The sequence below is a fragment of the Pituophis catenifer genome, unplaced genomic scaffold (assembly GCF_029215685.1).
Source record: "Pituophis catenifer annectens isolate HBS135680 unplaced genomic scaffold, rPitCat1.0.hap2 SCAF_10, whole genome shotgun sequence".
Taxonomy (NCBI): Eukaryota; Metazoa; Chordata; class Lepidosauria; order Squamata; family Colubridae; genus Pituophis; species Pituophis catenifer.
Genome location: NW_027256890.1, coordinates 20,696,378 through 20,708,114, shown reverse-complemented (window position 1 = coordinate 20,708,114; position 11,737 = coordinate 20,696,378). Strand labels below are relative to the sequence as shown.

General features: G+C 47.3%; 1 protein-coding gene across 1 annotated transcript in view; it reads right to left on the bottom strand.

Annotated features, from left to right (window-relative positions):
* Positions 1–914: 914 nt before the first annotated feature.
* CNIH2 (cornichon family AMPA receptor auxiliary protein 2) overlaps positions 915–11,737 on the bottom strand; it is a 37,009-nt gene continuing 26,186 nt past the window's right edge. The window contains exons 3-6 of the mRNA XM_070950791.1: positions 10,919–10,966; positions 6,140–6,252; positions 2,277–2,420; positions 915–942 (exon numbers count right to left, since the gene is read on the bottom strand). Of these exons, the coding sequence (XP_070806892.1) occupies positions 915–942; positions 2,277–2,420; positions 6,140–6,252; positions 10,919–10,966 (333 nt within the window). The remainder of the gene's footprint in view (positions 943–2,276; positions 2,421–6,139; positions 6,253–10,918; positions 10,967–11,737) is intronic.

Genomic DNA, 11,737 nt, shown 5'->3' with positions numbered 1-11,737 from the left:
ATCTATCGCCATAGCAACAGATACTGGTCTCAGCATCGCTTTGCGGTCTCAGAGGATCCAGGAAAAGAGAGAGAGAAAAAAAAGAAAAGATGGAAAGAAAAAAGGCTGTTTTTTTGTTTTTTTTGCACCTCTCCCCCTCAAAAAATCCCTATGGAGCTTCTCGGGGGGGGGAGGAAAAAAAGAGGGGAGAAGACCCCCCCACTCCTCAAAAATCTCTTCCCCCACCCTCACCCCGAATATACATCCCTCCTCAATTAAATAGCTGCCAAATATCGGAAAATTTTCCTTCCTGGTTCTTTTCCGTTCCTCGGTTGTTGTTGTTTTTTTGAGAAATCGGAGTTTTTGGCCCCCCCACAAAAAAAATATGGGGTGGGGGTAGGAGGAACTCAAAAGTGGGCTAAGGCAGGAATCGGTCCAACCCAGAGAGGGGGGGGGAGATGGAGGGAGGGGAGAGAAAAAAAAAGGGGGGGAAGTTGTCTTCTGCGCCCCAAATCCATTCGCGGACTTTCCCCCGCGAAAGTTCAGCGGGGATGCTTCCGGAAGCGTTCAGCCGTGGGGGGGGGGTGGAGGGGGAGGAGGACGCTGGCTTCGTTCTCCAAATCCGAACCGGTGTTTCTGTGTTGTGTGAATGTGTGTTGTTATCCAGAGCACAAGAGGGGAGAGCAGGAAGAAGGCCCACCCCTCTGAAAAAAAAAAAAAAAAAAAGATGGCGGCGACGGTGGCTTCTCCGGCTGGTTCCGGCTTTGGTCAGGCACGGGTGGATCCATCTCGGCTTAGCGTTTCAGCCTCCAGGAAGAATGTTGGGTGGGTGGGCTTGTGTGTGTGTGGGGGTCTCGATTCATCCCGGAGGAACCAAAGGGGGGGTTGGTAGCGGTGGTGTCGATCGGAGGGTCCTGCCCCTTCGGTTGGCGCGATTAGAAACTCACCAGGGTATAAACCATACTGCCGGAAAAGGAGAAAGAGAAAGGGGTGGTTATCGGATCCGTCAGTCCTCGGTTTACGGCCACCGTCGAGCCCAACGTTTCTCCTGCTAAGCCAGGCATTGGTTAAGGGAGAGGTAGGGCCCGCTGGAGGGCCTTTCTTGCCCACCGTGGTTTAAATGAAAACACTGAGGTTGTTAAGTTTAGTAAAACGGTCGTTAAGTGAGCCTAATCTGGCTTCCCCTTTAGCTTGGCTTGTCATAAGGTCGCAAAAGGGGATCTCTCTCCCTCCTTCCATCCCTTTTCCTCCTTCCTTCCTTCTTTTCCTCCCTCCCTTTTCCTTGCTTCCTTCCTTCCTCCCTTTCTTCCTTCCTTCCTCCTTCCCTCCCTTTTTCTTCCTTTCCTCCTCCCTTCCTCCCTCCCTCTCTTCCTTCGGTAAGTCAAGAGCTATCATTTCCCTGGCTTTCTTCCTCCCTCCCTTCCTCCTTCCCTCCCTCCTTCCCTCCCTCCCTCTCTCCCTTTTCTTTCCTTCCTTCTTTCAGTAAATCAAAAGCTATCATTTTCCTTCCTCCCTCCCCCCTCCCTTTTCCTTCCTTTCTTCCTCCCTCCTTCTCTCCCTTTTCTTCCCTCTCTCCCTCTCTTCCTTCGGTAAGTCAAGAGCTATCATTTCCCTGCCTTTCTTCCTCCCTCCCTTCCTCCTTCCCTCCCTTTTCCTTCCTCCCTCCTTCCCTCCCTCCCTCCCTCTCTCCCTTTTCTTTCGGTAAATCAAAAGCTATCATTTTCCTTCCTCCCTCCCTCCCTTCTTCCTCCCTCCCTTTTCCTTCCTTTCTTCCTCCCTCCTTCTCTCCCTTTTCCTCCCTCCCTCCCTCCCTTTTCCTTCCTTCCTTTCTTCCTCCATCCCTTCCTTCCTTCCTCCCCTCTTTTCCTCCCTCCTTCCCTCCCTTTTCCTTGCTTCCTCCCTCCCTCCTTCCCTCCCTCCCTTTTTCTTCCTTCTTTTCCTTCCTCCCTCCCTTCTTCCTCCCTCCCCTTTCCTTTCTTTCTTCCTCCCTCCTTCTCTCCCCTTTCCTCCCTCCCTCCCTCCCTTTTCCTTCCTTCCTTTCTTCCTCCATCCATCCCTTCCTTCCTCCCTCCCTCCCTTCCCTCTTTTCCTCCCTCCTTCCCTCCCTTTTCCTTGCTTCCTCCCTCCCTCCTTCCCTCCCTCCCTCCCTTTTTCTTCCTTCTTTTCCTTCCTTCCTGTGGTAAGTCAAGAGCTATCTTCATTTGTGGCAGTGTTTCTGGTTACTTTGGGATAACCGATGAGAGAAAAACGGGGTAAAATTTAAGCAACTATGGAGACCTGTAAAAGTCGGGGCTCACCTGTACAGGTAATAGAAGAAAGACAACAGATAAAAAGCCAGTTTGCACCATGATTCTTTCTGGCAATAATTTAAGATGTCAGCATTCATGATAGAGACGGCATCGTACATGACTTCTGAGCCATCAGCCGGGCGGTGAAAGTACCTGCAAGAAAGGAAGGCAGGAAAAAAATAAAAAAATAAATAAAAAATAAAAAAATAAGGGGCTTGTAAAATGTCCAATGGTGATCTCAACTGGCCAACTTTTTTACCTCAAAATGGCTAATCGTGAACTCAACATGGCCGATTTTGACCTCAAAATGACCAATTGTGTCTCAGAACGACCAGTTGTGGCCTCAGAATGACCAATTGTGTCTCAGAATGACCAATTGTGGCCTCAGAATGACCAATTGTATCTCAGAATGATCAATTTGTCCTCAGAATGACCAATAGTGTCTCAGAATGACCAGTTGTGGCCTCAGAATGACCAATTGTATCTCAGAATGATCAGTTGTGGCCTCAGAATGACCAATAGTGTCTCAGAATGATCAGTTGTGGCCTCAGAATGACCAATTGTGGCCTCAGAATGACCAATAGTGTCTCAGAATGATCAATTTGTCCTCAGAATGACCAATTGTATCTCAGAATGACCAGTTGTGGCCTCAGATTGACTAATTGTGTCTCAGAATGACCAGTTGTGGCCTCAGAATGACCAGTTGTGGCCTCAGAATGACCAGTTGTATCTCAGAATGACCAACTGTATCTCAGAATGACCAATTTATCCTCAGAATGACCAATTGTGATCTCATAATGACTAACTGTAATCTCAAAATGACCAATTGTGTCTCAGAATGACCAATTGTGTCTCATAATGACCAACTGTGATCTCAGAATGACCAACTGTGGCCTCAGAATGACCATCTGTATCCTCAGAATGACCAATTGTGACCTCAACATGGCCAATTCTAAGATTTCCACCTCAAAAGGAAACCCAGGAATTTGGGGCGCTTTCCTTCAAGTTAAAACAAAACAGCCCAGATTTTATTAGGCTGGAACTCCCGCAACTCATCACCGTCACGAGTTTGAATCTCACCAACCCTCAGACAGAAGGACGAGAAAAAAAAAAAACCCTGTTGATTTTTAGGGACAATTTTTAAATGGAGGAATTAATTGGATTCCTGCTATTTTCTATTTAATAATGCCGAGCTTCTCTTCCACAGCTCGAAATCTCAGTCCAAAAAAGACATCGGAAGGGTGTCCCAGCTGTCCTTTTTTTAGAACCAAAACTAGCTATTTCGACGTATAGATAAATATATATGCATATTTACCCCACTAAGGTCTATTTTTGCATATTGCAACAAACAAGGACATCTACACTGCCAATTGACGTATCAACGACCAAATAACATCTGTTAAAAGAAAAATTTCCAACTTTTTTCTCACTTTCGGTTAAGGCGTGCAAGTTTTTGGGAAGATAAAACTTCTACAGGGTAAGTCCTCGTTTTACAACAATTCGTTTAGTGACTGTTTGAAGTTACAATGGCACTGGGAAAAGAAAGGGAATTACAATTGGCCCTCTACTTATGACCATCGTACATCAAAATCCAGGTGATTGGCAACTGGAATGCCTTCCTTCCTTCTTTCCCTCATTCCTCCTCTTTTTCCTTCCTTCCTTCCTTTCTCTTTCTTCTTTCTTCCTTCCTTTCCTCCCTCCTCTTTCTCCTTCCTTCCTTCCTTTCTCTTTCTTCTTCCTTCCTCTCCTCCCTCCTTTCTTTTTCTCCCTCCTTTCTTTCTTCTTCCTTCCTTTTTTTCTTCCTTCCTCCTCTTTCCTTTCTCTTTTTTCTTCCTTCCTTCCTCCCTCCCTTTCTCTTCCTCTCCCCTTCCTTTCTCTTTTTTCTTCCCCCTTTTTTTCTTCCTTCCTATCTCCCCCTTCCTTTCTCTTTTTTCTTCCTTCCTTCTTTCCTTCCTCCCTTTCTCTGCTTCCTTCCTTCCTTCCCTCCCTCCTTTCTCTTCCTCCCCCCTTCCTTTCTCTTTTTTCTTCCTTCCTTCCTCTCTTTCTCTCCTTCCTTCTTCCCTTTATTCATTCCTCCTTCTCTCCCTCTTTCCTTCTTTCCTTCCCTTTTCCTTGCTTCTTTCCTTCTTCCCTCCCTATTTCTCCTCCTTCTTTCCTTCCCCTTCCCTTCCCTTTTCAGCCCCCCCCCCCAATTCCCCAGCAAGAGATTTATCCTTAACAAAATGCAAATTTAAAAAATGAGATTTTGGGTTAAATACCTTCACAAAGAAGAGCTTATTATTTTTAATGCATACAGTAGCTTGAAAGGGTTGAGTTTCCCCCTTTAGGGAACGAGGAGGATCAGTTTTTTAATCCAAATTATAAGAGTGTCTCTTCCTAGGTTGTTATTTTATTTTTTTTAAATCACCTTTTTGTTCCCATCTGACTTTGTTCTCTTATGATTTGGCTGCTGATTTCCTCTGTGGCTTCACAGCCCCTCCTTGAGACCCCGTCCCACCTGCTCCCCTGGCCTTAAAACAGGGACCCCAAGTCCTAAGATGTCAGACGCCCAAAAGGAATGAGAGCAGAGAGGGGGAGAAGTTGGATCTGCAAATCGCCTAGAAATCCCCTTTGCCCCAAACGGACAAAGCAAAAGCTCTTTTTTGGAGCAAGGTGGGATGGATTCAGAGCTATGCTGGCTCATTTGATTTGGGGCATCGGGGCAGAAAAGAGGGAGGAAAGGAGGTGGAAGGAAGGAAAAGAAGGAAAGAGGGAGGCAGGAAGGAAGGAAGGAAAAGAAGGAAAGGGAGAGGGAGGAAGAAAGGAAATAGGAAGGAAGGAAAAGGGGGAGGGAGGAAGGAAGGAAAAGAAGGAAAGGGAGAGAAGGAGGGAAAGAGGGAGGGAGGGAGGGAGAAACAAGGAAAGGGAGGGGGAGGGAGGGAGGCAGGAAGGAAGGAAAAGAAGGAAAGGGAGAGGGAGGAAGAAAGGAAATAGGAAGGAAGGAAAAGGGGGAGGGAGGAAGGAAGTAAAAGGAGGAAAGGGGGAGAGAAGGAGGGAAAGGGAGGGAGGGAGGAAAGGAGGGAGTGAGAAACAAGGAAAGTGGGGGAGGGAGGGAGGCAGGAAGGAAGGAAGGAAAAGAAGGAAAGGGAGAGGGAGGAAGAAAGGAAATAGGAAGGAAGGAAAAGGGGGGGAGGAAAAGAAGGAAAGAGGGAGGGAAGAAGGGAGGAAGGGAGGAAGGAAAAGAGGTAGGTGGGGGAAAAGGAAAGAGGGAGGGAAGAAGGGAGGGAGGAAGGGAAGAAAAAGAAGGAAAGGGAGAGGGAGGGAGGGATAGGAAAGAAGGAAAAGAGGGAGGGGTGGGGGAAAAGAAAGAGGGAGGGAAGAGGGGAGAGAGGGAGGGAGGAACAGAAGGAAAGGGAAGGAGGGAGGAAAAGAGAGGGAAGGAGGCAGGAAGGACGGAAGGAAAAGAAGGAAAGAGGGAGGGAAGGAAGAAAAAGAAGGAAAGGGGGAGGGAGGGAGGAAGAAAGGAAATAGGAAGGAAGGAAAAGGGGGAGGGAGGAAAAGAAGGAAAGGAAGGGAAGAAAGGAAGGGAGGGAGAAACAGAAGGGAAGGAAGGAGGGAAGAAGGGAGGAAGAAAGGAAAAGAGGTAGGTAGGGGAAAAGCAGGAAAGAGGGAGGGAAGAAAGGAAGGGAGGAAGGGAAGGAGAAAAAGGAAAGAGGGAGGGAGAGAGGAAGGAGGGAGAGTGAAAGAAGGAAGGGAGGAAGGAAAGGAAAGGAAAAAGGGAAGGATGGAGATAAAAGGGAGGGAGGGAAAGAGAAGAACGAAGGAAGGAAGGAAGGAAGGATCGCCCTTAAAGACTGCTACTAAGAATCTCCACTAACCCATCACCCTCTTACCTCCACAAGTGATAAAAGAGGAGGGGGATGTTGAGACCCAGAGTCACCCATTCAGCTGCACAGAGGAACATCAGGCAGAAAAGGCCATGGATGGAATATTCTGGAACCACGAGCTGTCGGAGAGAAGAAAATTCAAATCCCCCCCCCCACATTTTCCCATCAGATTACAAACAGATGATTTTTTTTTTTTAATTTATTGTTTGGTTCAATTCTTATGGTTCGCACAAAAAACACAACCAGGACACACATACACACCCAGCACAATCACCCCACAATACTGTTCCTTTCTCCCGCACAAAATCCTTTCTTGTTATATATAAACGGATTTATTCGATGCTCCGTTTTTCACGATTCTAATCGGAGCGATTTCGAAAACCTCAGCGGAAGGGATTTTTGCAAAGATGCCTCATTTGACAAACCCCCCCCCAAGAAAGGATTATTTTCCCCCTCGTTTTATTTATTTATTTGGGGTTTGCATAATTAGCGAGGCAAGCTTTAATCTTATTTAAAAAAAACAAACTCAGATAGAAAAGATGAGAGAGAGAGAGAGAGAGAGAGAGAGGGAGGGAGAAAGGGAGAAAGGGAGAGAGGAAGAAAGAGAGAAAGAGAAAGAATGAGGGAGAAAGAGAGCAAGGGAGGGAGAAAGCGAGAAAGAAAAAGAGTGAATGAGAAAGTGAGAAAAGGAGAGGAAGAGAGGGAGAGAAGGAGAGAAAGGTAGGGAGAAAGAGAAAGAAGGAGAGAGGAAGAGAGGGAGGGAGGGAGAGACGGAGAAAGAAAGAAAGGGAGAGGGGGAGAGAGAGGGAGGGAGAGAGGGCGAAAGAGTGAGAAAGAGTGAGAAAGAGAAAGAAAGAGAAAGGGAAACGGAGAGGGGAAGAGAGGGAGGGAGAAAGGAGAAAGAGGGAAGGAGAGAGAAAGAGGGAGAAAGAAAGGGAGAGCAGGGGAGAGAAAGAGAGAAGGAGGGAGGGAGAGAAAGGGAGAGAAAGAGAGAAAGAGGTAGGGAGAGAGGAAGAAAGTGAGAAAGAAAAAGAAAAAAAGGGAGAGGGAGAGGGGGAAGAGAGAGAAAGAGAGAGAAGAGAGAGGGCGGGAGGGAGAAAGAGATGGAGAAAGAGAAAGAGGGAAAGAGAAAGAGAGAGAGAGAGAGAGAAGAGAGGAAATCAACCTTAGATTTTATACTTATTAATAGTCATTGACTGACTAATGAATTCATGTCAATTGTGTGATCAGCGCAACGTTTTATTGTCAGGTGTCACAACATCCCTGCCATAAATCTAAGATTGGATGGGTTTGAAATGGGAATGGTATCAGAAATTGCAATCTGAAGTAGTTGACATTTGGTTCCCAAAAGCCCGATCTGCTTTTGCAAGAAAGAAATCGCAATGAAAGAATAATGCAATACGATAATTACAAAAATAATATTGCAGTAGATTAATGCAGTATAAAAAATGCACTAAAAGAATGCAGCGCAAGTAAGGCAACGTAAGAATGCAATATACGGCAATATAAGAATGCGGCATAACAATGTACAATAACGCAATAAGATAAGGCAACCTAAGGCAATATAAGAATGCCATATAAAAAGGCAGAATTATAATATATTACAATGCAATAAAATATTGCAATGTAAGAATGCATAATTCGAATAATGTATGATAATGCAACATAATATTGCAATGTAATACAATAGAAGAATGCATAATTTGAATAATGTATAATAATGCAATATAATACTGCAACATAATACAATATAAGAATGCATAATTTGAATAATGTATAATAATGCAATATAATATTGCAACGTAATACAATATAAGAATGCAATACAGTGCAATATAAGAATGCATAATTCAAATAATGTATAATAATGCAACATACTATTGCAATGTAATACAATATAAGAATGCATAATTTGAATAATGTATAATAATGCAACATAATATTGCAACGTAATACAATATAAGAATGCAACAGAAGAATGCACAATTCGAATAATGTATAATAATGCAACATAATACAATATAAGATGGCAAAGTAATACAATAACATAAGAATGCAATGATGGTGATGACTGGGGCAGCCATTTCAAGATAGAAGGAAGGTCAAATTGAGGGGTAACATTTGGCTTTTGTTACCCCTGAGAAAACTAATCTCTTTGGGGCCATTGCGCAGAGCTGAGAATCTCTCCCATCTGTATAACCCCCCCAATGCGCGGAGAACCGCTTCCTTCCTTCGTTTCAGTTTAATTTAGACTGACAGCAACAAGCTGCAACAGATTTGAGAGGAACAGACATCACTTTGTACTGTGCGTGCCTTTGCACAAAGCCACACTTTTCAGACAAGAATAACCCTTGGGGGTGGGCGCCCCCCAAAACCCTGATGGCTTAGAGCTCGGTTGGTTTTTTTTGTTTTTTTTTTAGCAAATCAGAGCTTTGTCAAGAACAAGGGAGTGAGGCTGGATCTGATGGATATTGTACAGCATGAGCAGGAGGGAGGGAGGGAGGGAGAAGGTACAAGATGGATGGATAGATGGCTGGAGAGAGAGAGAGAGAAAAAGAGAAACAGAGTGATAAAGATAGGAGATGGATGGATGGATAAATGGCTAGAACAGATGGACAGAAAAGACGGAAGGGAGGGAGAGAGGGAGGGAGGAAGGAGAGAGAAAGGAGGAGGAAAGAAGGAAAGGAGAGAACAGGAAGGAAGGAAGGAGGGAGGGAGGAGAGAGAAAGAGGAGGGCAGGAGGAAGAATGAGGGAGGAAGAGAACAGAAAGGAAGGGAGGGAGGGAGAGGAGGAAAGAGAGGTGAGAGGAAAGAAGGAAGGAAGGAGAAAGAACAGGAAGGGAGGGAGAGAGAAAGAGGAGGGCAGGAGGAAGAAAGGGAGGGAGGAAGAGAAGAGGAAGGAATGAAGGGAGGGAGGGAGGGAGGGAGGGAGGAGGAAAGGGAGGCGAGAGGAAGGAAGGAAGGAAGGAGAGAGAAAACAGGAAGGAAGGGAGGGAGAGAGAAAGGAGGGCAGGAGGAAGAAAGGGAGGGAGGAAGAGAAGAGGAAGGAAGGAATGAAGGGAGGGAGGAGGAAAGGGAGGTGAGAGGGAAAGAAGGAAGGAAGGGGAGAGAGAAAACAAGAAGGAAGGGAGAGTCCTTCGGGAGAAGGGCGGTATAGAAGTTTAATAAATAATAATAATAATAGAGAAAGAGGAGGGCAGGAGGAAGAAAGGGAGGGAGGGAGGAAGGAAGAGAAGAAGGAAGGAAGGAAGGAAGGAAGGAAGGAAGGAAGGAAGGAAGGAAGGAAGGAAGGAAGGAAGGAAGGAAGGAAGGAAGGAAGGAAGGAAAGCCGGGGAGGGAGGAAGGAAACATAGAAGGTAAAAGATAGATGGATGATGGCTAGAGAGAAAATATAAGAAAGATGATAAGATATCTAGACATACCCAGTTCCTTCTTCCTAGGTTTTAGCCTCCATCCAGTCCCCTCATCATCTCTGTGGCTCTTCTCTGCACTCTTTCTAGAGTCGCAATATATTTTTATATCGTGGCAATCTTGGAGGTCCTCTAGTCTAACCCCGTGTTCAGGCATGATCCTTTCGGGCTGTCCAATCTCTTCTTAAAAACCTCCAGTGATGGGAGCAACCACAACTTCCAGAGGCAAGCATTTCCTTAGGGCGGATGTCGGCAACCCGCGGCTCTGGAGCCGCATGTGGCTCTTTTGTCCCCCTGCTGTGGCTCTCTTATTGGCTGAATCTACCACTGGCTGGCCCCGCCCCTCGCCCTCCCCTTCCAGTCACTCCTCACCTGGCCTGAGAGAGATGCCTGTTTCCCACAGAAAACACTGGGAGCCACAAAACCTGAGTAGGCGTGGCTGGGTGTGTGTGTGTCATGTGACTGGGTTGGAGTGATTGACGCCGAGTTGGCCACACCCACCCAGGTTTTGAGGCTCCTGGTGTTTTCTTTTCTGTGGGAAACGGGTGTTTTAAGGCAGTGGTCCCCAACCTTTTTATCGCCGCGGACCAATCAGCCTTTGATAATTTTACCGTGGCCCGCTGAGCGCGCGCAGGGGTGGGGGCTTTGGGCCACACGTGCGTACCTGCGCGGGGCTCTCTTCCCTGGAGCCTTTGCGCACGGCCCAGGAGCTTTTGCGCACGGCCCAGGAGCTTTTGCGCACGGCCCAGGAGCCTTTGCGCTGCAGCGTTCATGTCCCCCGGCCGCTGCGCGGCCCGGTGCCAGGTACTCCATGGCCCGGCACCGGTCCGCGGACCGGGGGTTGGGGACCACTGTTTTAAGGTTGCCTCAGGACAGCGATGGCTAACCTTTTTGCCGTCACGTGCCAAAAGTGGGAGGGGGGGCATGGGGGGTCGTAGGTGTCTGGGCCCACGTCCATAATTCAATGCGCCCCGCCCTCCCGCACATGCGCACGTGACTCCCCCACACTTCCCCCTGCTTTTGGCACGCGATAGGCCCGTTTTCCCCCCCTCCTCAGGCTCCAGAGGCTTCCTAGGAGCCTGGGGAGGGCAAAAACAGTCTTCCTCATCCCCCCCGGAGGCCTTCTGGAGGCCGGAAACAGCCAGTTTCCCGACTTCCGGTGGGAACGGAAGGCCTGAAAATCAGTTGGCCGGTGCGCACATGCGCGTTGGAGCTGAGCTAGGGCAATGCTCGCGTGCCCACCAATATGGCTCTGGGTGCCACCTGTGGCACTCATGCCATAGGTTCGCCATCACGACCTTAGGAGAAAAAGAAGGTTAAACACGGAGGAGGGGAAAAAAAAAAAACACCACTTAACAAAAGGCGCCATACTCACCTTTCGCAAAAGGCAACAGATGCGTTCGACATTTTTCAACCTTTCTCTCTGTGGGGAAATATAAAATGGATGTTGAAAACCGTCGCTTACGGCACGGACGGATACAATGGAGGGAAGAGAGGGGTTGTGGGGGTGACTCAAATCGGGGCTGCGAAAAATTTGCGCCGGTTTTTGCCAAAAAACCACCGAAAAAGACCCTCGTATTCGTCCTATGGGCCCCCAAGATTTTTTTTTTATTATTATTCTTCACACATTTGAGGGTGGAGAAAAGTTGGGAGGGGGGGGGGGACTCTGCGTCCCCAGAAACGGGCCTGCTCTGCGGTACAATCTCTGGGAAATCCAAGAAAAAAACATCCCGCCTTCGAAGCCCATTTTACAGATGGGGAAGACCGAGCGAAGGATGGGCAAAGTTTCTTTTTAGCGGAGAATCCCGGAACAGGGAGATGACGGCTTCCAGATGGGAGCCGAGAACTGAAGTTCCCAGATCTTCGTAACGCAGCCAAGGACGGGGAGCTGTGAAGTGGGCGCAAAAAATATTTGGCAGGTCCAAATTTTAACTGTTCAGGAACAGAAAGTCATAAAGAGCCTTGGATGCTATCAATAGAAGAGACTATTTATGGCTCAGGTTTGAATGGATGGGGGGGTGGGGTCTCTCTGGAGCTCGGGTGGTTATCTTGCAAGACATTTCGTAAGCTGGTTAGGTAACGTCATCAGTGATAGAAGGGAGTGCGGTTAATGGAGAGGAGAAAAAGGATTGTGGGTTCCTGGGTGCTCTCTCTGAGGAGCTTGGTGGTTTCATGTTTCATGAGCCAACTAGGT